Source organism: Salmo salar, chromosome ssa27 (assembly GCF_905237065.1).
Source record: "Salmo salar chromosome ssa27, Ssal_v3.1, whole genome shotgun sequence".
NCBI lineage: Eukaryota > Metazoa > Chordata > Actinopteri > Salmoniformes > Salmonidae > Salmo > Salmo salar.
The window spans coordinates 24,432,387-24,459,309 of record NC_059468.1 but is presented as its reverse complement, the minus strand read 5'-3'; the positions used below and the strand labels follow the sequence as shown (position 1 = coordinate 24,459,309).

At 46.4% G+C, this 26,923-nt stretch overlaps 2 protein-coding genes and 1 pseudogene across 6 annotated transcripts in view; 1 reads left to right on the top strand and 2 right to left on the bottom strand.

Annotated features, from left to right (window-relative positions):
* LOC106588741 (serine/threonine-protein phosphatase 6 regulatory ankyrin repeat subunit A) overlaps positions 1-23,194 on the top strand; it is a 55,660-nt gene extending 32,466 nt beyond the window's left edge. For 2 of the 4 annotated variants that reach the window (XM_045709295.1, XM_045709294.1), the window contains exons 4-28: positions 930-1,000; positions 1,131-1,331; positions 3,390-3,477; positions 3,833-3,975; positions 5,476-5,583; positions 5,676-5,780; positions 6,455-6,533; positions 6,660-6,774; positions 11,611-11,757; positions 11,907-11,975; positions 12,192-12,329; positions 12,527-12,638; positions 12,739-12,765; positions 12,879-12,953; positions 13,096-13,297; positions 13,458-13,545; positions 13,663-13,780; positions 14,113-14,332; positions 14,457-14,544; positions 14,864-14,947; positions 16,334-16,482; positions 16,563-16,645; positions 16,749-16,831; positions 16,989-17,080; positions 22,022-23,194. In XM_045709295.1, the coding sequence (XP_045565251.1) occupies positions 930-1,000; positions 1,131-1,331; positions 3,390-3,477; positions 3,833-3,975; positions 5,476-5,583; positions 5,676-5,780; positions 6,455-6,533; positions 6,660-6,774; positions 11,611-11,757; positions 11,907-11,975; positions 12,192-12,329; positions 12,527-12,638; positions 12,739-12,765; positions 12,879-12,953; positions 13,096-13,297; positions 13,458-13,545; positions 13,663-13,780; positions 14,113-14,332; positions 14,457-14,544; positions 14,864-14,947; positions 16,334-16,482; positions 16,563-16,645; positions 16,749-16,831; positions 16,989-17,080; positions 22,022-22,329 (2,993 nt within the window). In that variant the 3' untranslated portion in view covers positions 22,330-23,194. Of the gene's footprint in view, positions 1-929; positions 1,001-1,130; positions 1,332-1,496; positions 2,028-3,007; positions 3,014-3,389; positions 3,478-3,832; positions 3,976-5,475; positions 5,584-5,675; positions 5,781-6,454; positions 6,534-6,659; positions 6,775-11,610; positions 11,758-11,906; positions 11,976-12,191; positions 12,330-12,526; positions 12,639-12,738; positions 12,766-12,878; positions 12,954-13,095; positions 13,298-13,457; positions 13,546-13,662; positions 13,781-14,112; positions 14,333-14,456; positions 14,545-14,863; positions 14,948-16,333; positions 16,483-16,562; positions 16,646-16,748; positions 16,832-16,988; positions 17,081-22,021 lie in introns of those variants that run through there. The other 2 variants (XM_045709296.1, XM_045709297.1) reach the window with 2 other exon arrangements.
* Positions 23,195-24,054: 860 nt separating this feature from the next.
* On the bottom strand, positions 24,055-24,874 carry LOC123730898 (biotinidase-like; the record flags this gene model as incomplete). The annotated part of the gene is made up of 2 exons (XM_045709220.1): positions 24,055-24,338; positions 24,752-24,874. Coding segments are annotated over 2 exons (390 nt in total), but the record flags the coding sequence as incomplete, so codon positions are not given.
* A 3-nt stretch (positions 24,875-24,877) lies between these two features.
* On the bottom strand, positions 24,878-26,690 carry LOC106588721 (biotinidase-like; annotated as a pseudogene). The gene is made up of 6 exons (XR_006762327.1): positions 26,505-26,690; positions 26,190-26,339; positions 25,927-26,086; positions 25,427-25,604; positions 25,000-25,345; positions 24,878-24,906 (listed from the first exon to the last, which is right to left on the bottom strand). The product of XR_006762327.1 is annotated as a biotinidase-like (transcript).
* Between the last annotated feature and the right edge of the window lie 233 nt (positions 26,691-26,923).

Below are 26,923 nucleotides of genomic sequence, written 5' to 3'. Positions count from 1 at the left end.
GGCTGGGTTCTGTCAGCTTTGAGAATATCAGCTGTTGTACGAGGGCTAAATTTGGCTTGTTTATGTTGTACCTGTCTGCCTGTTATGTTGTACCTGTCTGCCTGTTTGTTGTACCTGTCTGCCTGTTATGTTGTACCTGTCTGCCTGTTATGTTGTACCTGTCTGCCTGTTATGTTGTACCTGTCTGCCTGTTATGTTGTACCTGTCTGCCTGTTATGTTGTACCTGTCTGCCTGTTATGTTGTACCTGTCTGCCTGTTATGTTGTACCTGTCTGCCTGTTATGTTGTACCCGTCTGCCTGTTATGTTGTACCCGTCTGCCTGTTATGTTGTACCCGTCTGCCTGTTTGTTGTACCCGTCTGCCTGTTTGTTGTACCCGTCTGCCTGTTATGTTGTACCCGTCTGCCTGTTATGTTGTGCCTGTTTGTTGTACCTGTCTGCCTGTTTGTTGTACCTGTCTGCCTGTTGTACTGGACCTGTTATACCTGTACCCGTCTACCTGTTTGTTGTACCTGTCTGCCTGTTATATTGTACCCGTCTGCCTGTTATACCTGTACCCGTCTGCCTGTTTGTTGTACCCGTCTGCCTGTTTGTTGTACCCGTCTGCCTGTTTGTTGTACCCGTCTGCCTGTTATACCTGAAAAAACTAAGATGCCTATTCAATTGGAAGACTTAGTATGAGAATTTGGTCACAGCAGCCAATGTTGACATCAGCCATTGATGGAGAGGAAATGATAGGGAGAGACATGTGGAGGTTGTTTCCCTGTGTGTTGTGATGGAACAGTATCAGGTGATGCGATGGTCTATTTTAACCCCTTACACGTATGGGCCTCTCAAAGGATCATGGGGGTTTCCCCTAGTAGCTCGTGGGTCCCCACCCACTCTCTGTCCGAGGAAAGTTAACCTTTTCTCTCCCTGTGTTTTTTTAGGAGCCAGAGTAAATGCTAAAGACAATAAGTGGTTAACTCCTCTTCACCGAGCTGTTGCCTCCTGCAGCGAGGTAACAGACTGTCACTCACACCACACACACACCTTCATCAATGCTCTTTCTCTAGATCATACTGCATCAGTCTTGTTGAAACAGTGATTATGTCAACTCTCTTTCTTTGTGTGTGTGTGTGTGTACGCAGGATGCAGTGTGTATGTTGATAAAACACAGTGCTGATGTGAACGCGCGGGATAAGAACTGGCAGACTCCTCTCCATGTTGCTGCCAACAACAAGGCTATCCGCGTTGCCGAGGCACTCGTCCCATTGCTTAGCAACGTCAATGTGTCGGACCGGGGTGGACGTACCGCCCTGCACCATGCTGCCTTCAGCGGACACCTGGAGGTAACACACACACATTCACACAGCCCTGCACCATGCTGCCTTCAGCGGACACCTGGAGGTAACACACACACATTCACACAGCCCTGCACCATGCTGCCTTCAGCGGACACCTGGAGGTAACACACACACATTCACACAGCCCTGCACCATGCTGCCTTCAGCGGACACCTGGAGGTAACACACACACATTCACACAGCCCTGCACCATGCTGCCTTCAGCGGACACCTGGAGGTAACACACACACATTCACACAGCCCTGCACCATGCTGCCTTCAGCGGACACCTGGAGGTAACACACACACATTCACACAGCCCTGCACCATGCTGCCTTCAGCGGACACCTGGCGGTAACACACACACATTCACACAGCCCTGCACCATGCTGCCTTCAGCGGACACCTGGAGGTAACACACACACATTCACACAGCCCTGCACCATGCTGCCTTCAGCGGACACCTGGAGGTAACACACACACATTCACACAGCCCTGCACCATGCTGCCTTCAGCGGACACCTGGAGGTAACACACACACATTCACACAGCCCTGCACCATGCTGCCTTCAGCGGACACCTGGAGGTAACGCACACACATTCACACAGCCCTGCACCATGCTGCCTTCAGCGGACACCTGGAGGTAACGCACACACATTCACACAGCCCTGCACCATGCTGCCTTCAGCGGACACCTGGAGGTAACGCACACACATTCACACAGCCCTGCACCATGCTGCCTTCAGCGGACACCCGGAGGTAACGCACACACATTCACACAGCCCTGCACCATGCTGCCTTCAGCGGACACCCGGAGGTAACACACACACATTCACACAGCCCTGCACCATGCTGCCTTCAGCGGACACCTGGAGGTAACACACACACATTCACACAGCCCTGCACCATGCTGCCTTCAGCGGACACCTGGAGGTAACACACACACATTCACACAGCCCTGCACCATGCTGCCTTCAGCGGACACCTGGAGGTAACACACACACATTCACACAGCCCTGCACCATGCTGCCTTCAGCGGACACCTGGAGGTAACACACACACATTCACACAGCCCTGCACCATGCTGCCTTCAGCGGACACCTGGAGGTAACACACACACATTCACACAGCCCTGCACCATGCTGCCTTCAGCGGACACCTGGAGGTAACACACACACATTCACACAGCCCTGCACCATGCTGCCTTCAGCGGACACCTGGAGGTAACACACACACATTCACACAGCCCTGCACCATGCTGCCTTCAGCGGACACCTGGAGGTAACACACACACATTCACACAGCCCTGCACCATGCTGCCTTCAGCGGACACCTGGAGGTAACACACACACATTCACACAGCCCTGCACCATGCTGCCTTCAGCGGACACCTGGAGGTAACACACACACATTCACACAGCCCTGCACCATGCTGCCTTCAGCGGACACCTGGAGGTAACACACACACATTCACACAGCCCTGCACCATGCTGCCTTCAGCGGACACCTGGAGGTAACACACACACATTCACACAGCCCTGCACCATGCTGCCTTCAGCGGACACCTGGAGGTAACACACACACATTCACACAGCCCTGCACCATGCTGCCTTCAGCGGACACCTGGAGGTAACACACACACATTCACACAGCCCTGCACCATGCTGCCTTCAGCGGACACCTGGAGGTAACACACACACATTCACACAGCCCTGCACCATGCTGCCTTCAGCGGACACCTGGAGGTAACACGCACACATTCACACAGCCCTGCACCATGCTGCCTTCAGCGGACACCTGGAGGTAACACACACACATTCACACAGCCCTGCACCATGCTGCCTTCAGCGGACACCTGGAGGTAACACACACACATTCACACAGCCCTGCACCATGCTGCCTTCAGCGGACACCTGGAGGTAACACACACACATTCACACAGCCCTGCACCATGCTGCCTTCAGCAGACACCTGGAGGTAACACACACACATTCACAGACAAATTTGTTTCCGTTTCATGAGGCTAGTATGACTTCACGTGTGTGTGTGTGTGTGTGTCTCAGATGGTGAAGCTGCTTCTCTCCAGAGGAGCTAACATCGACGCCTTTGATAAGAAAGACAGGCGAGCCATCCACTGGGCTGCCTACATGGGTAAGAGATATAGACTACACAGGGATTATAATGTTAAAACGCTTGTATCAATACATTTTGATTTGATGATTAGATTTTTTTCTAGAAACAAAATGGTATGAAATGGTATGCTAACAAATGTTATGAAATGGTATGCTAACAAATGTTATGAAATGGTATGCTAACAAATGTTATGAAATAGTATGCTAACAAATGTTATGAAATGGTATGCTAACAAAATGGTATGAAATGGTATGCTAACAAATGTTATGAAATGGTATGCTAACAAATGTTATGAAATGGTATGCTAACAAAATGGTATGAAATGGTATGCTAACAAAATGTTCTCTTCCTCTCTCTCTACATCTCCCTCCAGGTCATATGGAGGTGGTGAGGTTGTTGGTGTCGAGTGGAGCAGAGATAGACTGTAAAGATAAGAACTCTTATACTCCTCTACATGCTGCTGCCTCTAGTGGGATGACTACCACTGTCCAATACCTGCTGGGGCTGGGTGTACAGGTACACACACATCATCCAATACCTGCTGGGTGTACAGGTACACACACATCATCCAATACCTGCTGGGGCTGGGTGTACAGGTACACACACATCATCCAATACCTGCTGGGGCTGGGTGTACAGGTAAACACACATCATTCAATACCTGCTGGGGCTGGGTGTACAGGTACACACACATCATTCAATACCTGCTGGGGCTGGGTGTACAGGTACACACACATCATTCAATACCTGCTGGGGCTGGGTGTACAGGTACACACACATCATTCAATACCTGCTGGGGCTGGGTGTACAGGTACACACACATCATCCAATACCTGCTGGGGCTGGGTGTACAGGTACACACACATCATCCAATACCTGCTGGGGCTGGGTGTACAGGTACACACACATCATCCAATACCTGCTGGGTGTACAGGTACACACACATCATCCAATACCTGCTGGGGCTGGGTGTACAGGTACACACACATCATCCAATACCTGCTGGGGCTGGGTGTACAGGTACACACACATCATCCAATACCTGCTGGGGCTGGGTGTACATTTGTTTATTGAGATACACAAACTAACTGCTTCTCTCTCTCCCCGCTCTCGCTCTCTCCCCCGCCCTCTCCCTCTCTCCCGCTCTCGCTCTCCCCCCGCCCTCTCTCCCGCTCTCGCTCTCCCCCCGCCCTCGCTCCCTCTCTCGCTCTCCCCCCGCCCTCGCTCCCTCTCTCGCTCTCCCCCCGCCCTCGCTCCCTCTCTCGCTCTCCCCCCGCCCTCGCTCCCTCTCTCGCTCTCCCCGCCCCTCGCTCCCTCTCTCGCTCTCCCCGCCCTCGCTCCCTCTCTCGCTCTCCCCCGCCTCGCTCCCTCTCCCCCGCCTCGCTCTCGCTCTCCCCGCCTCGCTCCCTCTCCCCCGCCTCGCTCCCTCTCCCCCGCCCTTCCCGCTCCTCTCCCCGCCCTCGCTCCCTCTCCCCCGCCTCGCTCCCTCTCCCCCGCCCTCTCCCCGCCCTCTCCACCCGCCTCTCTCCCCGCCTCGCTCCCTCTCCCCCGCCCTCTCCACCCGCCTCTCTCTCCCGCCCTCTCTCCCCGCCTCTCCCCCGCCCTCGCTCCTCTCTCCCCGCCCTCGCTCCCTCTCTCCCCGCCCTCGCTCCCTCTCTCCCCGCCCTCGCTCCCTCTCTCCCCGCCTCGCTCTCTCTCCCCCGCCTCGCTCCTCTCTCCCCGCCCTCGCTCTCTCTCTCCCCGCCCTCGCTCCCTCTCTCCCCGCCCTCTCTCCCCGCCCTCTCTCCCCGCCTCTCTCCCCCGCCCTCTCTCCCCGCCCTCGCCTCCCCGCCCTCGCTCCCTCTCTCCCCGCCCTCGCTCCCTCTCTCCCCGCCTCGCTCTCCCGCCCTCGCTCCCTCTCTCCCCGCCCTCGCTCCCTCTCTCCCCGCCCTCGCTCCCTATCCCCCCGCCCTCTCCCCCCGCGCTTGCTCCCTCTCTCTCCCCGCTCCCTCCCGCTCTCTCCCTGCATCTCTCTAGATAAACCAGGGTAATATTTATGGTAACTCTGCTCTCCATATGGCCAGTTATAATGGCCAGGATGTGGTGGTCAACGAACTCATAGAGGCTGGAGCCTCCATCAACCAGGTACAAGTGTGTGTGTGTGTGTGTGTGTGTGTGTGTACGTGTGTGTACGTGTGTTGGTGTGTATATTGTAACTTTATCTCTCTCTCTAACAGGTGAATGAGAGGGGTCTGTCTGCGCTGCACTTCTCAGCCTGTTCCCGCCAGGGGGCGCTGTGTCTGGAACTACTGCTTGGGAACGGAGCTAACGTCAACATCAGGGTACACACACACACACACTGCTCCTAGGCACACAGGGTAGTAGTGGGACATATGGTGTGGGGTGTGAATAGGAAGGTTTATAACACAGGGAACATCACCCAGTCCTGATCTGAATAGGAAGGTTTATAACACAGGGGACATCACCCAGTCCTGATCTGAATAGGAAGGTTTATAACACAGGGGACATCACCCAGTGCTGATCTGAATAGGAAGGTTTATAACACAGGGAACATCACCCAGTCCTGATCTGAATAGGAAGGTTTATAACACAGGGGACATCACCCAGTCCTGATCTGAATAGGAAGGTTTATAGCACAGGGAACATCACCCAGTCCTGATCTGAATAGGAAGGTTTATAACACAGGGGACATCACCCAGTCCTGATCTGAATAGGAAGGTTTATAACACAGGGGACATCACCCAGTCCTGATCTGAATAGGAAGGTTTATAACACAGGGAACATCACCCAGTCCTGATCTGAATAGGAAGGTTTATAACACAGGGGACATCACCCAGTCCTGATCTGAATAGGAAGGTTTATAACACAGGGAACATCACCCAGTCCTGATCTGAATAGGAAGGTTTATAACACAGGGGACATCACAGCTAATAGTTAATTCTTTTGACAAACAGAATGAAATGTCTTGCTTTCTTTCTCTCTTTCCCCCCTCCAGAGTAAGGATGGAAAGACCCCTCTCCACATGGCAGCGGTCCATGGAAGGTTCTCTCGTTCTCAGGCTGTCATTCAAAACGGTGAGGCCCGCCCCAAAACACCACACACACACACTCACTTCTATTGGTCTATTAATATTTCAAACATCCTACTATTTGCTCTTTGTCTGTCTGTGCGTGTGTGTGCGTGTGCGTGTGTGTGTGTAGGTGCGGAGGTGGACTGTGAGGATAAGAATGGGAACTCTCCTCTTCACATCGCTGCTCGCTACGGACACCAGTTACTGATCAACACTCTGCTCACACACGGAGCCAACACCGCCAAGTAAGACACACACACACACACACATATATAAACACTCAGTGGTCAGTTTATTAGGTTCACCCATCTATTATTGTGTCGGACCGCCCTGTAGCCATGAAAAGATGAACCTGGTCAGCAACAATGTTCAGATGCACTGTGGTGTTCAAACATTGCTCAGTTGGTATCAAGGGACCTAACGTGTGCCAGGAAACTATTCCCCACACCATTACACCACCACCACCACCAGCCTGTACCGTTGACACCAGGCCAAATGGGTCCATGGACTCATGCTGCTTAAGCCAAATTCTCACTCTGCCTGTCAGCATGATTCATCAGGAAACGGGATTCATCGGAACAGGCAATGTTTTTCTACTCCTCAATTGTAGGAAGGGTTTTAACAGCCTGATCAATACACAACTGCACTTTAAAATGTTACGTTTTGTCACACAACACAATGCCACAGATGTCTCAGGTTTAGAAGGAGCGTACAATTGGCATGCTGACTACAGGATTAACCACCAGAACTGTTGCCAGAGAATTTAATGGGAATTTCTCTACCATAAGCCGCCTTCAACGCCGTTTTAGAGAATCTGGCAGTATATCCAACCGGCCTCACAACCGCAGACCAAGTGTAACCACGCCAGCCCAGGAACTCCACATCCGGCTTCTTCACCTGCGATATTGTCTTGAGACCAGCCACTCGGACAACTGATGAAACTGAGGAGTATTTCTGTCTGTAATACAGACCTTTTTTGGGGAGGAAAAACAAATTCTGATTGGCTGGGCCTGGCTCTCCAGTGGGTGAGCCTATGCCCTCCCAGGCCCACGCATGGCTGCACCCCTGCCCAGTCATGTGAATTCCATAGATTAGGGCCTAATACATTTTATTTCAATTGACTGATTTGCTTCTATGAACTGTAACTCATTAAAATTGTTGCATTCTGTGTTTATTTTTCTGTTAAGTGTATATACAGTGCATTCAGAAAGTGTTCAGACCCCTTGACCTTTTCCACATTTTGTTACGGTACAGCCTTAATTCTAAAATGGATTAAAGTTTTTTTCCCTCATCAATCTACACACAATAACCCACAATGACAAAGCAAAAACAGGTTTTTAGACATTTCAGCAAATAAAATAAAAAATGATATCACATTTACATAAGTATTCAGAACCTTTACTCAATACTTTTTTGAAACACCTTTGGCAGAGATTACAGCCTCGAGTCTTCGTGGGTATGACGCTACAAGCTTGGCACACATGTATTTGGGAGTTTCTCCCATTCTTCTCTACAGATACTCTCAAGCTCTGTCAGGTTGGATGGGGAGCGTTGCTGCACAGCTATTTTCAGGTCTCTCCAGATATGTTAGATCGAGTTCAAGTCCGGGCTCTGGCTGGGCCACTCAAGGACATTGGAGACTTGGCCTGAAGCCACTCCTGCGTTGTCTTGGCTGTGTGCATAGGGTCGTTGTCCTGTTGAAAGGTGAACCTTCGCCCCAGTCTGAGGGCTCTGGAGCAGGTTTTCATGAAGGATCACTCAGTACTTTGCTCCATTCATCTTTCCCTTGATCCTGACTAGTCTCCCAGTCCCTTCTGCTGAAAAACATCCCACAGCATGATGCTGCCACCATGCTTCACTGTAGGGATGGTGCCAGGTTTCCTCTAGACGCTTGGCATTCAGGCCAAAGAGTTCAATTTTGGTTTCATCAGACCAGATAATCTTGTTTCTCGTGGTCTTCGAGTCTTTTAGGTGCCTTTTGGCAAACTCCAAGAGGGCTGTGATGTACCTTTTTTACTGAGGAGTGGCTTCCGTCTGGCCACTCTACCATAAAGGCTAGATTGGTGGAGTGCTGCAGAGATGGTTGTCCTTCTGGAAGGTTCTCCCGTCTTCACAGAGGGACTCTGGAGCTCTATCGGAGTGACCATCGGGTTCTTGGTCACCTCCCTGACCAAGGCCCTTCTCCCCCGACTGCTCAGTCCAGCTCTAGGAAGAGTGTTAGTGGTTCCAAACTTCTTATATTTAAGAATGATGGAGGCCACTGTTCTTGGGGACCTTCAGAAATGTTTTGGTACCTTTCTTTAGATCTGTGCCTCGACACAATCCTGTCTCGGAGCTCTACGGACAATTCCATCTACCTCGTGGCTTGGATTTTGCTCTGAAATGCACTGTCAACTGTGGGACCTTATATAGACAGGTGTATGCCTTTCCAAATCATGTCCAATCAACTGAATTTACCACAGGTGGACTCCAATCAAGTTGTAGAAACATCTCAAGGATGACCAATGGAAACAGGATGCACCTGAGCTCAATTTTGAGTCTCACAGCAAAGGGTCTGAATTCTTACGGAAATAAGGTATTTCTGTTTTTTACTTTTAATACATTTGCAAACATTTATATAAACCTGTTTTTGCTTTGTCCTTATGTGTGTAGTTTGAGATTTCTTTTAAAAATCAATTTTAGAATAACGCTGTAATGTAAAAAGGTAAGGGGTCTGAATACTTTCCGAATGCACTGTATATCGATAGATGGATGGATACACACTACCATACAAAAGTTTGGGGTCACTTAGAAATGTCCTTGTTTTTGAAAGAAAAGCACAAAAAAAAGTATATTTAAAATAACATAAAATTGATCATAAATACAGTCTAGACATTAATACTGTAAATTACTATTGTAGCTGGAAACGGCTGAACTTGCCTCCCACTCCTCTTTCTATTTTGGTTAGAGCCAGTTTGCGCTGTTCTGTGAAGGGAGTAGTACACAGCGTTGTACGAGATCTTCAGTTTCTTGGCAATTTCTCGCACGGAATAGCCTTCATTTCTCAGAACAAGAATAGACTGACAAGTTTCAGAAGAAATGTCTTTGTTTTTGGCCATTTTGAGCCTGTAATTGAACCCATAAATGCTGATGCTCCAGATACTCAAGTAGTCTAAAGAAGGCCAGTTTTATTGCTTTAATCAGAACAACAGTTTTCAGCTGTGCTAACATAATTGCAAAAGGGTTTTCTAATGATCAATTAGCCTTTTTAAAATGATAAACTTGGATTAGCTAACACAGCTTTCCATTGAAACACAGGAGTGATGTTTGCTGATAATGGGCCCTGTAGATATTCCATTAAAAATCAGCCGTTTCCAGATACAATAGTCAATTACAACATTAACAATGTCTACACTGTATTTCTGATCAATTTCATGTTATTTTAAAATACAATTTTTTGTATTTTCTTTCAAAAACATGGACATTTCTAAGTGACCCCAAAATTTTGAACGGTAGTTCAAGTTTGGACAAATCTACTCATTCCTGGGTTTTTCTTTATTTTTACTATTTTCTACATTGTAGCATAATAGTGAAGACATCAAAGCTATGAAATGACACACATGGAATCATGTAGTAACCAAAAAACTATTTAACAAATCAAAATATATTTTGTATTTGGATTCTTCAAAGTAGCCACCCTTTGCCTCTCAACCAGCTACACCTGGAATGCTTTTCCAACAGTCTTGAAGGAGTTCCCACATATACTGAGCACATGGTGGCTGCTTTTCCTTCACTCTGCGGTCCAACTCATCCCAAACCATCTCAATTGGGTGACAGTGGAAGCCAGGTCATCTGATGCAGCACTCCATCACTCTCCTTCTTGGTCAAATAGCCCTTACACAGCTGCCGAGGTGTGTTGGGTCATTGTCCTGTTGAAAAACAAATGATTGTTCCACTAAGTGCAAACCAGATGGGATGGCATATCGCTGCAGAATGCTGTGCTAAACATGCTAAATAAATCACAGACAGTATCACCAGCAAAGCACCATCACACCACCACCTCCATGCTTCATGGTGGGAACCACACATGCGGAGATCATCCTTTCACCTACTCTGCGTCTCACAAAGACACGGCAGTTGGAACCAAAAATCTCAAATTTGGGCTCATCAAACCAAAGGACCAGTTTCCACCGGTCTAATGTCCATTGCTCGTGTTTCTTGGCCCAAGCAAGTCTCTTCTTAGTATTGGTATCCTTTAGTAGTGGTTTCTTTGCAGCAATTCAACCATGAAGGCCTGATTCACGCAGTCTCCTCTGAACATGTTGAGATGTGTCTGATAATTGAACTCTGTGAAGCATTTATTTGGGCTACACGTTCTGAGGCTGGTAACTCGAATGAACTTACAGTTAACTCTGGGTCTTCCTTTCCTGAGGCGGTCCCCATGAAAGCCAGTTAAATCATAGTGCCTGATGGTTTTTGCGACTGCACTTGGATAAACTTTAAAAGTTCTTGAAATGTTCCTTATTGACTGACCTTCATGTCTTAAAGTAATGATGGACTGTCATTTCTCTTTTGCTTATTTGGGCTGTTCTTGCCATAATATGGACTTGGTCTTTTACCAAATAGGGCTGTCTTCTGTATACCACCACAACACAACTGATTGGCTCAAATGCATGAAGAAGGAAAGAAATTCCACAAATGAACTTTTAACAAGGCACATATGTTCATTTAAATGCATTCCAGGTGACAAAGTTGTCATCAAGGCAAAGGGTGGCTACTTTGAAGAATCTCAAATATACACATTTTGATTTGTTTAACACTTTTTTGGTTACTACTTGATTCCATATGTTATTTCATAGTTTTGATGTCTTCACTATTATTCTACTATGTAGAAAATAGTAAAAATAAAGAAAAACCCTTGAATGAGTAGGTGTGTCCAAACTTTTGACTGGTACTGTATATATACTGTATGTATACACACAGACAGACTTATCACACATGGCGACAACACCGCTAAGTCTACACTCACTTACTAGACGGAGTGGAGACTATCATTGTGACACACACCTGGCTAAGCACCGCTGACGTGATGTTTGTTACAGGCGTGGCGTCCATGGCATGTTCCCCCTCCATCTGGCAGCTCTCAGTGGCTTCTCTGACTGCTGCAGGAAACTGCTCTCCTCAGACTTCCACATAGACACTCCTGACCACTTTGGAAGGACATGTCTTCATGCTGCAGCTGCAGGAGGGTGAAACAAGAACTCTTTAAACCCTCCCTTTTTTAGTCTCTCTCTGTCCTTTGCTCTTGGATTTTTAAGTCCTTTCTGCAGTTAGCTGTTCTATCCAATGTTCTACTGTACAATTTCCATTTCTCTCTCGGTCTCCCTCTCTCCATCAGGAACCTGGAGTGTTTGAATCTGTTGTTGAATACAGGAGCAGATTTCAACAGAAAGGACAGGTTTGGAAGGTCAGTGGAAAAGTCAGCTTTACATTCAGCCTATGTGTTTGTGTGCGTACATGCCTGCATAAAGACACTTTTCCATTCTATGCAAAGAAGATGAAGTATTGTTCTTCCTCTTCTCTCCAGGGGTGTATTCATTATGTCGATTCTGTTGCAAAACATTTCTTAAAAGGAAGCAAATGGACTCCATGCCTGTTGTGACAGTAACTCTCTTCTCTCCAGGACTCCTCTTCACTATGCCTGTTGTAACAGTAAATCTCAGTGTGTGTTTGCCCTCGTGGGGTCTGGTGCTGGAGTCAACGAGCTGGATGAGAGGGGCTGTTCTCCTCTACACTATGCTGCTGCTGGCACAGAGGGAAAGTTAGTAGTTGTTTGTCCTGTCTGTCTGTCTTGCCTGTCCTGTCTGTCCTGTCTGACCCTCTGTGTGTGTGTGTGTGTGTGTGTGTGTGTGTGTGTGTGTGTGTGTGTGTGTGTGTGTGTGTGTGTGTGTGTGTGTGTGTGTGTGTGTGTGTGTGTGTGTGTGTGTGTGTGTGTGTGTGTGTGTGTGTGTGTGTCAGGTGTGTAGAGTATCTGTTGAGGAGCGATGCCAACCCAGGGATCAGAGACCGACAGGGCTACAACCCAGTCCACTATGCATCGGCATACGGACACACACTTTGCCTTGAACTGGTTAGTACATCCTGCTCGTACATGACCTACCTGGACACCATTACCTACTTCCCACTACAAGTAGTGACTGGGTTTGACATGGTGTCTTGTTGTTTTTCAGATATCCAGGGAGACTCCTCTAGACGTGGTAAGTAGCTGGACTACATTAGTGGTCTGATGACACGGGAGAGGAGTACCCTGCTGCTTGTTCTAATGTTCTAGCTTTTTAGAGAATAATAACGAAGGCATTCTGTCTCTCAGCTGATGGAGACATCAGGAACAGACATCCTGAGTGACTCTGATAACCACGCCCTCATCAGCCCCCTTCACCTCGCGGTGAGTCACACACACTCTGCTGCCAGTTAGTCTGTAGGTTACTAGAAAAACCTAAATGCTTTACATGGGGCACAATGCAAGGGAGTTTGGGAAGCACTGTGATAAACATATAGATTTGTATTGATTGGTGTGTGTTCTCCAGGCGTACCATGGTCACTGTGGCGTGTTGGAGGTGTTGGCTGCCGGTCTGTTGGAGGTGGACATTCGGACCCCTGAGGGCTGGACCCCGCTCTCCCTAGCCTGCTCCAGGGGCCACCAGGAGTGTGTGTCACTGTTACTGCACCATGGAGCTCACACACACACCAAGGATTACACACTGAAGAGGACAGCCTTACATGCTGCAGGTATTATATGTATATGAGAGCCAGCAGGCGCGCCACAGCGCCAGCAGGCGCGCCACAGCGCCAGCAGGCGCGCCACAGCGCCAGCAGGCGCGCAATGACTACACGCACACACATTGCATACCCATCTTTTTCCCTAACCCTGAGTGTGTGTCTCCTGCAGCGATGAACGGCCACTCTGACTGTCTCCGTCTCCTCATCAACAACACAGACACACACAACTCTGTAGACGTACAAGATGCCAACGGACAGTAAGTGTGTGTGAGAGACTAATGTATTGACTGTGTGAGCTAGCTAACTTTTAGATTTGCCTGATTAATCAATGATGGATTGATTGAGTGATTGGTAAATATATTGATTGTGTGTAGGACCCCTCTGATGCTGGCGGTACTGAGCGGACACACAGAGAGTGTGTATTCTCTACTGAGTAGAGGAGCTGATGTAGAGGCTAAAGACCTCTGGGGCAGGACTGCACTACACCGCGGGGTGAGACACACAAACTCCCTAGTCCCTATACAGTCAAACACACACACACTATATATTCACATACACACAAGAACAAACGCAGAAACACACACACACACACACACCATATACACATACAGTGCATTTGGAAAGTATTCAGACCCCTTCACTTTTTCCATATTTAGTTACGTTACAGCCTTATTCTAAAATGGATTAAATCGTTTTTCCCCCATATCAATCTTCACACAATACCCCATAATGACAAAGTGAAAAACGGAATACCTTCCGAATGCACTGTACACCGTACACACTACACACACACACACTTTTAATGATCTGTTTTGTTTCTCCAGGCGGTGTCGGGTCATGAAGAGTGTGTGGAGGCGTTGTTGCAGCGCGGGGCGAGTGTGTGTGTATGTGACCGGGCAGGGCGCTCTCCGCTACACCTGGCAGCAGCTTGCGGACACACCGGGGTGCTGGGAGCACTACTACAGGCTACTAATGCTTTGCACACACACACACTTCTTACCGACAACCACGGATACACACCTCTGCACTGGGCCTGCTACAATGGTAAACACACAGCGTTAGAGAATCATCAGATTAATGTTGGTTAACTGATCTGAATGAATGATCAACTAGAATGATATATAGACAATACGGTGATTTGCTCTTGACTGTTTCTCTGTCGCTCCAGGTTATGATGGGTGTGTAGAGTTGTTGTTGGAACAGGACGTGTTCAAGAAGACACAGGGAAACAACTTCAGCCCTCTGCACTGTGCTGTGTAAGCCTCAACTCTCACAACTAATGTCTAGGCTTAAGCTCAGGGTGCTAACACAGTCTTGAGGGTTCGAACCCAGTCAGTCACTCGTGTGCTGAGATTCACAGGTCCTAGTATGTGTATGACCACCTAAATAAATATATGATCACTAAAAAGGTGTCATTTGTGTTACATCGGGTAAATAAAATATTAAATGAGTGTAAAAGTGTGATTGGAAATCATCCAGGCAATGACATTGATAGAAGCCTCAATCTATCTGTAATATTAAAGCTGATCTAGCACCTAAAGGAGAAAGAAAGTGTTTCCTCTCTGCTTGTTTCAGTATGAATGACAACGAGGGAGTTGCTGAGATGTTGATCAACTCTCTGGGTTCTGCTATAGTCAACACTACAGACACCAAGGGCAGGTGAGACACATTATTACACGCATATATACACTCACTGGACCGTTTATTAGGTACACCCATCTAGTACTGGCTCGGACCCACCTTTGCCTCCAGAACAGTCTGACTTCTTCGGGGCATGGATTCTACAAGTTGTCGGAAACGTTCATTGCTCAGTTGGTATCAAGGGACCTAACGTGTGCCGGGAAACTATTCCCCACACCATTACACCACCAACACCATTACACCACCACCACCAGCCTGTATTAGGCAGGATGGGGCCATGGACAAATCCTGACTCTGCCATCAGCGTGACGCAACAGGGCCCGGGATTTGTCGGACCAGGCGATGTTTTTCCAGTCCTTAATTGTCCAGTGTTGGTGATTGTGTGCCAACTGAAGTTGTTTCTTGTTGTTTTTAGCTGATAGGAGTGGAACCCGGTGTGGTCGTCTGCTGCAATAGCCCATCTGTGACAAGGACCGACAAATAGTTTGTTCTGAGATGCCGTTCTGCACACCACTGTTGTACTGCACTGTTATTTGTCAGTTTGTGGCCCTCCTGTTAGCTTGCACAATTCTTGCCATTCTCCTTCGACCTCTCTCATCAACGAGCTGTTTTCACCCACAGGATTGCCGCTGACTGGATGTTTTTGGTTGCACCATTCTCGGTAAACGATAAACACTGTCGTGCATGAAAAGCCTAGGAGCGCAGCTGTTGCTGAGGTAGTGCATCTGGTGCGCCTGGCACCGACGATCATACCACGCTCAAAGTCGCTTCAGTCACTTGTTTTGCCCAATTCTAACATTCAATCAAACAGTAACTGGATGCCTGTCTGCCTGCTTTATATAGCAAGCCAAGGCCATGTGACTCACGGTCTGTAGGAGCGATCCATTTTTGTGAATGGGATGGTGTACCTAATAAACTGTCCAGTAGTGTTTTATTACACACTATTAAACACACACACTAGTCTTTTGGGGGCCCTAAGCGAAATGTCGTACCTAACGGGCAAAACATGTTAGCCCCCCCCCCCTTTTTTTTTTGTGTTTTTCCAATTTCATGCAATTCTACAAATTTTGCAATGGGGCAGAGAACATTTAGCAGTTTTATAGTTAATTTCATGAAACTCTACACATTTTGCCATAGGGTTGAGACATTTTTGCAGTTTAAAGCAAATTTCCTGCAATTTTCCAAATGTTGCCATGAATTTTGCCATGACCATGTTAATATGATATCTTAGTGAGAGTAAATAAAATCAATGTGGGCCCCCAGGATGTCAGAGCCCATGCGCACGAGCCCTTCTAAGTTGAGACCCGACTGAGTTTTTTGGGGAGGTGTTGGGAGGTCCACCCCTACAGACTCGCAGAACGTGAGGTAGTGTATGTAACAGTGAATATTGTCACCCTTTTGTAGGTCTCCCCTCCATGCGGCAGCATTCTCGGACCACGTGGAGTGTGTGTCGTTGTTGTTGAGTCACGGAGCTCAGGCGAACACCTCCGACACACACACACAGACCACGCCGCTGATGATGGCAGCTCACAACGGACAGACCAACGCTGTGGGTCAGTACACACTCTCTACCCTTCTCCTCCCCTCTACCTATCCCTCACGCCTTACCTCTTCTGGTGTCTCTCTCATATAGAGGTGTTGGTGAGGAGTGCTAAGGCAGACCTCACACTACAGGATACTAACAAGAACACAGCTCTTCACCTGGCCTGTAGCAAGGTAATACTCACACATGCACCATATATTGTTAATCAAATTACTGTTTGTTAAATGTTTTACCCTCTCTCTATCCCTCTCTCCTCCATCTCTCTCTCACCATCAGGGCCATGAGACCAGTGCGTTGTTGATACTAGAGAAGATATCAGACAGAAACTTTATCAACTGCACCAACACTTCTCTACAGACGTACGTACCCCAAATGATTTTCAGAAATGGAACACACCACAACCCAACATAGTGTTATTAGTGAGCATGTTATTAGGCTAGTATGACTTCACTCTGCAGGTGTGTGTGTTTGTCTCTCTCTCCCTCTTTCTCCTCTCTCTCTCGCGGCCTCTCTCAGGCCCCTCCATGTAGCAGCGAGGAATGGTCTGACCGTCGTAGTTCAGGAGCTGCTGGGGAAAGGAGCCAGTGTTCTAGCGGTGGATGAGAACGGTCAGTATCATAATACTGTCACACACACACACCCTCAAACTCTCATACAAGCACACATACTGACACGCAAGCATACACACACAGGCCCGGTCCTGGCCAGTATGCTGCGCAAGGCAAGACACCAAAAAATTCCAACCATCCTCGTATCCCTGCAAAGTAGAATAGTAGCCTAGACTATAGCCTACAGAAGGGTTCATCAACTAGATTCAGCCGTGGCCTGATTTATTTTCTGGAGTGGATGGTCAGGGGGCCAGAACATAATTACTAATCATTTGTAAACTGTAAATTGACCGCAAGAAGCCCAAACAGATATATTTTATTAGACACAATCATTTCAAACCTTGCTGACATGTGTTTATGACATATCTCTCTCTTATGTGTTATACTTTGGAACAGTTTTCCAAAATAAAAAATGCTCAGAAAACTTGGGGGGCCAAATAAAATCACCCGCGGGTCTAATTCGGCCCCCGGGCCGTCAGTTGGGGAACCCTGGCCTTCAGTGTTGGCCCGCAATGCACTTTTATGAATGCACATCCATGCATTTATTACCATTTGTAAAACATGCAGTTGCATTGGCTTTATAGTCCTGATACCTGACAGACATAAGACTAATCATTTTTGCTATTCAAACTCTGAAAATCAGCTACCGCTAAACTTCCCCTAAAGTAAATTTTTATACATTTGCCAAAATGATATAATTACTCATCTATACATAAATAAATAAAATACTTCACCAGAGAGCATGACTTAGCCAGAGGCTCATTAGCTTCTTTAACAAAATTGCTGTGTATTGTTTCAAATCACCAGCGGGCGAGCCTATGCCGAGTTGGAAAGGCCGTAAATGTGGGCCGCGTGCGTGACAATAGACCTAGCTCATTGAGTTGTAGCTGTTGGTGATAAGGATCTGAAATATCATTTTTTTAATAAAAATGTGAAATGTTGAGACGAGGAAGGGGAGGGGTGTGTAGCGAAGATATAGGCGAGTCTCTCTCCAGAATGTACTCACCTGTCTCCCGACAATTATTGCGCATGCCGGAGCACGCATAATAGGGGGAACTGGGAATACATGGGACACTTTTTGCATTTCCCTCTTCTGTAACATGTTTCGACATCTATCCAACATATTAGCCCAACACATGATACATTTCTGAAATCCTCAAGATGTTTCCTAATCACACAAGAATGACAAATGTTTATCATATTTACAGACTGCATGACACACCCGTTTGTGTACGCTGAACCAAAACCATATTTTCAGTTTGCATTTGATAAACTAGGACAGCAGGTTAGATAAACTGGGACAGTCCTAATTGTACCCCAATGATAATTCCATTTTGTGTGATTTAGGAAACATCTTGAGGATTTCAGAAATGTACAAAATATAAACATTAGATTGGCAACTTATTTTATTTTGATGCACCAGAACATAGAATGCACATACATCACCATTTTTACAACTTTAACATCGAAACAGGGAAAAAGGCTATGTGACTGATCTATGTACTTTGAGGGTGAGCTCCCTGGTTGAAGATTGCTCTGCCACCCTCTGTCACACCAATGAAGTAATGTGATTTCTCTGCAAAGGCTTAGTAACAATAGTTTTGATTTTCAGAACAAGAAATAAACATGTCAGATTAAGCTGTCCCAGTTTATATGATGTCCCACGTTTTCTGAATTGACCCTACCTGGCCTGCTGCAGGAAAGTGCCCATTTGGGGATGTCAGATTTTTAGTCTTAAAGCTGCACTATGCAGAATTTCTCTGCCGTTTCCTTGTTGCTAAAATTCAAATAGTTTGCCTAATTTCTGTTTGTGACAAAACAAGCACGTATAGTCTAAAGAATAATTGTACCCGCTAAACTGCTGTGAAATATGTTTTTCATAACCAAAGATATGTATTTTCAGCTGTTTGAAGCTGCTGTAGAAAACTGAAAGTTAAAGATGCAAAAACTACATTTAAGAATGGGAAGCACAGAAATAGCACACACAGAAAATATCTACAGCTTCTTAGACTTGCTTTCAATGAAGAATGACAGATCTATAACTCACCTTTATGTGAATTTGGTGGTTGCCCAAAAAGTTACATATTGCAGCTATAATTCACCACCACAGTAAGTCGTCTTTATTTTTTATCCATTGTGAACGATAATAGTTCCTCACAAATCATGTTTCCAGCCAACCTTTTTATGCGCGTAAAGTACATCTTGGATAAAAAAATGACATCACAGACAGGCCCGATGGAAACAGAAAATATGTCAGTAAACTTTCCAAATGTCGACAAAACAAAATGCCCTAGACAAGGTGGGATGTTTTTGTGTCGGTAAAATGAATTATGTGATAAATATCGGCGGAAACTCAAATATTGTTATAATAACCCATCATATTGATGTAAACTTGGAGTCACGCGATGACAGGTTGTGTGGTTCTCCCACATAGGCCGGGGAAAGTGCAAGGTGATGAGCTTGATGCTCCTTTCCAATAAATATTGAGGGTCTTATTCTAGTGACATGATCATCGATGCTTGGCTCCCATTTGACAAATAAAAATAATTTAGTTATTTTGTCTATAATAATGTAATCATGTAGGCTATAACCGCACTGTCTAATCTCATCATGTAGGATATACCCGCACTGTGTCTAATCTCATCATGTAGGATATACCCGCACTGTGTCTAATATCATCATGTAGGATAAATCCGCACTGTGTTTAATCATCATGTAGGCTATCCCCGCACTGTGTCTAATCTCATCATGTAGGATATACCCGCACTGTGTCTAATCTCATCATGTAGGATATACCCGCACTGTGTCTAATCATCATGTAGGCTATACCCGCACTGTGTCTAATCTCATCATGTAGGCTATACCCGCACTGTGTCTAATCTCATCATGTAGGATATACCCGCACTGTGTCTAATCATCATGTAGGATATACCCGCACTGTGTCTAATCTCATCATGTAGGCTATACCCGCACTGTGTCTAATCTCATCATGTAGGATATACCCGCACTGTGTCTAATATCATCATGTAGGATATACCCGCACTGTGTCTAATCATCATGTAGGATATACCCGCACTGTGTCTAATCTCATCATGTAGGATATACCCGCACTGTGTCTAATCTCATCATGTAGGATATACCCGCACTGTGTCTAATCTCATCATGTAGGATATACCCGCACTGTGTCTAATCTCATCATGTAGGATATACCCGCACTGTGTCTAATCTCATCATGTAGGCTATACCCGCACTGTGTCTAATCTCATCATGTAGGATATACCCGCACTGTGTCCGTGAGCTGTTGGCTAGAGTGCACGTGCCAATACCAGAGTGGGCACACTCACTATATAACACAACATGTATTGTGAGTAAACCATCAGTAGAGTCAAATGTGATGGAAACCCATTTAACTTTCTAATGTTTTATTCGGTACATGGGAATTTAACCGCAAAAGGTATTTGTAGGTGCACTGTCATCAGTCTTTTATCCGCAACAAGTCAGTTTGATGGAAACGATTGTGTGGTGGGAAAATGCGCTCATTTCTTTTGCCTTTGTAAATTTTAGAATATTCGTATGAAAATCGGTCTCTAATATATGAAAAAGAATGTCCAACACTCTCCCCCTCGATAATCACCAAGCCTCCGTGTGAAAGAGCAAAATGTCACGCTCGGAGGATCCCAAATATCCAGTGGAAACGTCATAAAATACCTGAAAACGTATCCTTTGCCCAAAAACAGCTGTGTCCGTCCCAAGCTCACTGGTGCAAGAAACTCTTAGGGCCCAGCTAGTTGTTGCGAGTTCGCTATAGTGACCCCTTCTGGACAGACCCAGTTGATTGATTCTATACAATGTTGCACTTTACTAGCAAATGCTCAAATCAAGACCGATAGAAAGGGAGGCTGACAGGCAGAGTAGAGGGTTGAATGCGATTGAAAGAACCTGTATTTTCATCAGGATTTTTCCTTATTTTTACTTAGTTGGCAATGAAAGTTATAGGCCTACAGCACTGTTGCATTGACCTATAGGCAATCTATAAGTTCCATGTGCTCATTTCTTTAGCCGCCAATAGCTCACGGTGTATCAGTGTGTCCATATATATGACAGAGGCTAGTGCTCTCGCATTAGTTGAATTTTAGATTTGTATTTTTATTCATTGTATTATTAACCACGTGACAATGATTTTGAGGAACAAAACGTTATTATTGAAAGGAAACTGTTCCGGCTTTATCAAGCATCGCATTATATTGGAAAATGCGGTTTGTATTTTTCTCAGCCATGGTCAGCTTATAAATTGATGAATAGAGCTAAAAACTTGAAATCGCTAATTATCATGATTAGCTATTGGATTGGAGAAACACATGATGTAGGCCTAAAGTTTCTCATGACATTGTCATAAATTTGGTCTGTCTGTAAGCTACAGAAAAGGCCACCGAGGCTATATGTTATTTGTACCGTATAGGCTAGTCCAGGGTTTCCCAACCTTCTCTTAAGGCCACTCCAGACATTTCACATTTTTGTTTTAACCCTAAACTGGAAAACCTGATTCATTTAATCAACTAATCAAAGGCTTTGACTAATTGAATCGGGTGTGCCAGTTTAGGGTTAAAACCAAAATGTGAAACGTCTGGGGGGCCGAGGAGAGGGTTGGGAAACCCTGGACGAGCCTACATGATATGTTAGATGACATTGACAGAGCATTGTTGGCGCAGCATCTCCAACCGCACCATGGGGAGACGCAATGGGCAAGATACATATTTTGCGCCCCTGCCTTTGGCAAAGTGGGTACTGCTTATCATGGCTCTGCATCAGCACTCACTTTAATAGCCCATATGCCACTGGGTGGGAAGTTTTCATTGTTTTGGGGCAGAGTTATGTGAGGTGTTATGCACACACATTCCCTCTCTCACACACACTCGCCCTCTTTCTCTCTCTCCCTCCTAGGTTATACTCCAGCCCTGTCCTGTGCACCTAACAGGGATGTAGCCGACTGTCTTGCTCTCATTCTTAACTCCATGCTGCCCGCCTCTCCCCTGGTCTCCATAGCAACGCGTCCTGCTTCCCCTCGTGTCACGATGGCAACGCTACAATCTGTCAATCACTACTCCAATCACCAATCAAAAGGAGTAGCATTTGAGTCCCCTCCCCCTCTAAGAACTGACCACACCTCCTACTGCAGGCAGGACCGCCTACTCTGCGTTTCCCCCGACGACGATAATGAGTTTAACGACTCTGATTCTGAGACCTACTGAAGACACGCCTACCTTGAATATACCACCTCCTCTTTGGCAGGATTTTAGGACTCTACTCTCTGAACCACTCACTCCACGACATTCTGTCCTCTCGTCCCTTACCAAGAAGAGGTTTAATACTAAAGTAAAATGAGGACTGGCGTCTTCTGGACTGAGTGGCAAGGGTGGGTAGCTCCGGTCCTCTAGGATTGGTCCTTGTTACCAAACATCTGCCCTATGACAATGAAAGGGCTGGGGCTGTACGTATGGAGAGAGCAGAGGGACAATCCTAGCCAAACGGACCAACAGACTTTACATCTCTAATTTCTTCTGCATCTCCAGAGCTCTTCCTTTAGGGGTTTTCTTCTAGCCTGGGTACCAGTCTGTTATAGCCTGGGTACCAGTGTGTTTAGTGAATATTCCACTCCTTGTACTCTGTGTCATATGCCAAAGCTGTTTAGCATGACAGGAGTGGAATGATAGCTAAACAGACTAGTACCCAGACTAGTTTTATTCTAGTTAAGTTTAATTTATTATAATGGACAGAGACAGAACTTATCATTGTTCACCTAATGCGGAGTCAATACTGAATCAAGTCACTGAATCTCACAGAAGAGTTATAATACTAGTTACTACTGTCTGATTCATAGAGTTGATTCCTCCAGGAGAGGAGTTAGTAGTGAGTTAGTAAGGCCTCAGTCACTAAGGTATCGTCAGTCTTAACACTTCACACCCTGAATGTTTCTACACTACCTGAGAAAGGAAACATGAGTGAAATGTTGCCTTTTCCAGGGGAGAGAAGTCAAGACAAAATATGGACTTAATATGGTGCAATGTTCTCAATAATGACTGATAACGAATAAAACAATGATTGATTATTTTGAAATGCTTGAGTTCTCCAAATGATGGTGGGAATAGATGAAGCACATGTAAGGAATAGAGGGTGCGTCCCAATCTCCTTCTGAAGTGTGCACTTGTTCACTTTCCTTCAACAATTTGTAAGGAAATACCTAAACCAAGCCAATGCTTTTAGTAGTGCACACTTCAGGACCAAGGGTGTCATGTAGAGCACTAGGTGGCATTATGTATTCAACTATATTATAGGGAACAGTCATGATGTATTCAACTACATTTGAAGTCAGAAGTTTACATGCACTTAGGTTGGAGTCATTAACTTGTTTTTCAACCACTCCACAAATTTCTTGTTAACAAACTATAGTTTTGGCAAGTTGGTTAGGACATCTACTTTGTACATGACACAAGTAATTTTTCCAACAATTGTTTACAGACAGATTTCATTTAGAATTCACTGTCACTATTCCAGTGGTTCAGAAGTTTACATGCACTAAGTTGACTGTGCCTTTAAACAGCTTGGAAAATTCCAGAAAAAGATGCCATGGCTTTAGAAGCTGCTGATAAGCTAATTTACATAATTTGAGTCAATTGGAGGTGTACCTGTGGATGTATGTCAAGGCCTACCTTCAAACTTAGTGCCTCTTTGCTTGACATCATGGGAAAATCAAAATAAATCAGCCAAGACCTCAGAATTTTTTTTTAGACCTCCACAAGTCTGGTTCATCCTTGGGAGCAATTTCCAAACGCCTGAAGGTACCACGTTCATCTGTACAAACAATAGTACGCAAGTATAAACACCATGGGACCACGCAGCCGTCATACCACTCAGGAAGGAGACGCGTTCTGTCTCCTAGAGAACAGAGGTTGGAGAACATTTATTTTATTGTTCTCTCTCGCACTCACACACCCTAGTCCTGGTCGTACACCCTGCCGTAGAGACATGCAGTCACCAGTCCGACAGACATCCCTGAGTGTTCCATGGTCACTCGACCATCGGTGGTCTTCTCGATCCGGTAGGGTTTATCTACAACCATGCCGCTACCTAGCAACGACGGGTAAACGTAACGCGTTCCGAACTTCCCCTCCAACCGGAAGTCCACTCTAGACTCTGCCTCCTCCACTTCCTTTACACAGGAGCTGACCTCTGACCCCGAGCACCGGACCAACGCACACACCTGGAGGGGGAGGGGGTAATCATTAATGCCATGAGCCAACTAGATGACAAATCTGTCGATACCCCCTTGAGCAAGGCACTTAACCCTAATTGCATCTGTAAGTCGCTCTGGATAAGAACATCTGCTAAATGACTAAAATGTAAATGTAAGATCACAGCTGTAGTAAATAAAAAAACATTGCATGTATACATAAACACAGGATCCCTACCAGTTTCAAATGTAAGTTGTAATCAGGGTTGGGGTCAATTTCATTCAGAAAGTAAAAATTCCAATTCTACATTTCCTCATTAAGAAGCATTGAAGAGATTTGGAATTTACATTTCAGTGTACTTCCTGAATTGACTGAAATGTAAATGGAATTGACCCTAACCCTGGTTGTAATGCATGCATGTAATGTAAATGTTTCTCCCTACCTGCAAGGTGAAGCGTCCGGCAAACGTGTGATTGCCAGCGAACACCCCAAGAGCATAGAGCTCCGTATTGCCACCCTGTGTGGACCGTTGGTATTGCAGGTGGCAGCAGAGCAGACCGTCACACAGTCAGCTGGCCCTCTGAATCAAGCAGCAACCTGAAGAAGAACAGGTCACCCATCATAGAGGCATTGAAAGGGGGAGGGAGTGGGAGAGAGGGAAGGAAGGAACAGCGGCAGAGGGAGGTTCACCCTCTCCTCCTATCTCCCCCTGCCCCTTTGCCTCACTCTTTCCTCCTTTCTCCCCCTGCCTCTTTGCCTGCTTCTGTGTTGCCAGCCAGTCACTGTCCAGTACAGGTATCCTCAACACCAGCAGCTTCCCCTCCTCTGGCCCCCCAGGGTGGTGGAAGGCGTGGTGATAGATGGAAGTACTAGGGGTGAAGATGCCGCTGCCCGTCATAGCCTTGCTGTCATGCCTGAGGTTAGCCGCCAGCAGAGTGACGTTAGCTCCCAGACTGACCGCTCTCTGGATCTGAATCGCTGTTAGTAGAGGAAGCAGATTCATCCAGGCTGTGGGGAAGATCATCTGTCTTATACCCTGAGAGAGATGCAGATAAACATTAAGACTTTTGATGAATTCATTTGCATCCATAATGAAACATTGTGCGACTTTGTGTACCTTCTCCAGTAGTCTGACAGTAGGGTCATGAAACAGGATGTCAAAGCAGGTGAACACTCCAAACCGTCCGGCGAACGGCGTGTCAAAGGTCACCACCTCTAGTCTGGGCGGGGTATCGAATTCCTTCTCGAAGTACAGGTTTTGTTTGTGGTAGCGAGCCGCCAGGGAACCATCAGACCTGCAGTGAATGAGAAAACCAAATGTATTTTCATCTATATAACCCAAATCCTTGTAAAAGTAATACAATTATTATACAAATAAAATAAATTCCTGTAGAAAATGGTTGCTGGTAGGGTGCGCTTAGGATGAAAAGCAAAAACATAATTCCAAGTCCCTCCTGTATAACTAAAAAGGTTTTGGAAATCAATGAAAATCAATTCCCCTATTCCAAGAGAACCTCTGGAGGTTTAGAATACCTGTAGTGCTCCCTGTACAATAAATTATTTTCTCACAGGATCAAGAAACGTGTTTAAAACCGAAACAACCCATTTATCACCAACCTGAAGACTACATCAGTGTTGAACTGCCAGCGCCCATCGGGGGGGCAGGGGGTTTGAGAGGGGTCAAGGTGGGGATGAGAGGGCAGGGCTGGAGGTCAGGCATGTTGGCCACCAGGTATAGTTGGTGACGTCGAGCCATGCAGCTCAAACTCTGGAGGACCTGACAGAGAACAGGGCAGAACACACATTAACAGACATTTGATGACATTAGACATGGATCCACAGTGGTAAGTAAAGGTGTGTGTGCACGTGCGTGCGTATACCTCAGTGTGATTGTGTCTGTCAGGCTGTGTACAGGGGTTCCAGTCCTCAGTCAGTGGGTCAGGGATGGTCTCAAGGTAACCAGAGATGGACAGACGACTGAAGTTGAACCCATGGATACCGTCCTCTGGAAATACAATGATCTGAGCCCCCTGGAGGAAAGAGTCAGAGTGTCTATGTTTGCTTTGGCAATGTACAACACTTTCCATGCCAATAAAGCCTTTTGAATTAGAAAGACCGAGACAGAGAGAGAGAGCAAGAGAGAGGGATGTGGAGGTTGTTTCTCTGTGTGTTATGAAGGAACAAGGTATACCTACCTGTTCTGCTGCCTGCACGGCCTGCTCCTCATAGACCTTCAGGTTTCTCATCATGTGCTTGAGCGCCGCGGTTAGGGACAGACGCATGTGCGGCTCTGGGTTCAGAATCACCTGATGCTCGTAGACTGCGGCCACGCAGGATGGACAAGAAGTTCCCTCTGTCCTGTCCCCAGCCCGGGTTAACATTACCAGGGACAGATAGAGAACAGCAACCACCACTGTCAGGAGGACACGGCGGAATGACCTGTGCCCAGGAACTTCTGACTTTATAGAGTGAGGACCGATGAGTTCAACGTTTCGTTGAACAAATATACTGAAATAAATATGCAACAACTTCAAAAATGTTACTGAGTTACAGTTCATAGAAGGAAATCAGTCAATGAAAAGAAATCAATTAGGCCCTAATCTATGGATTTCAC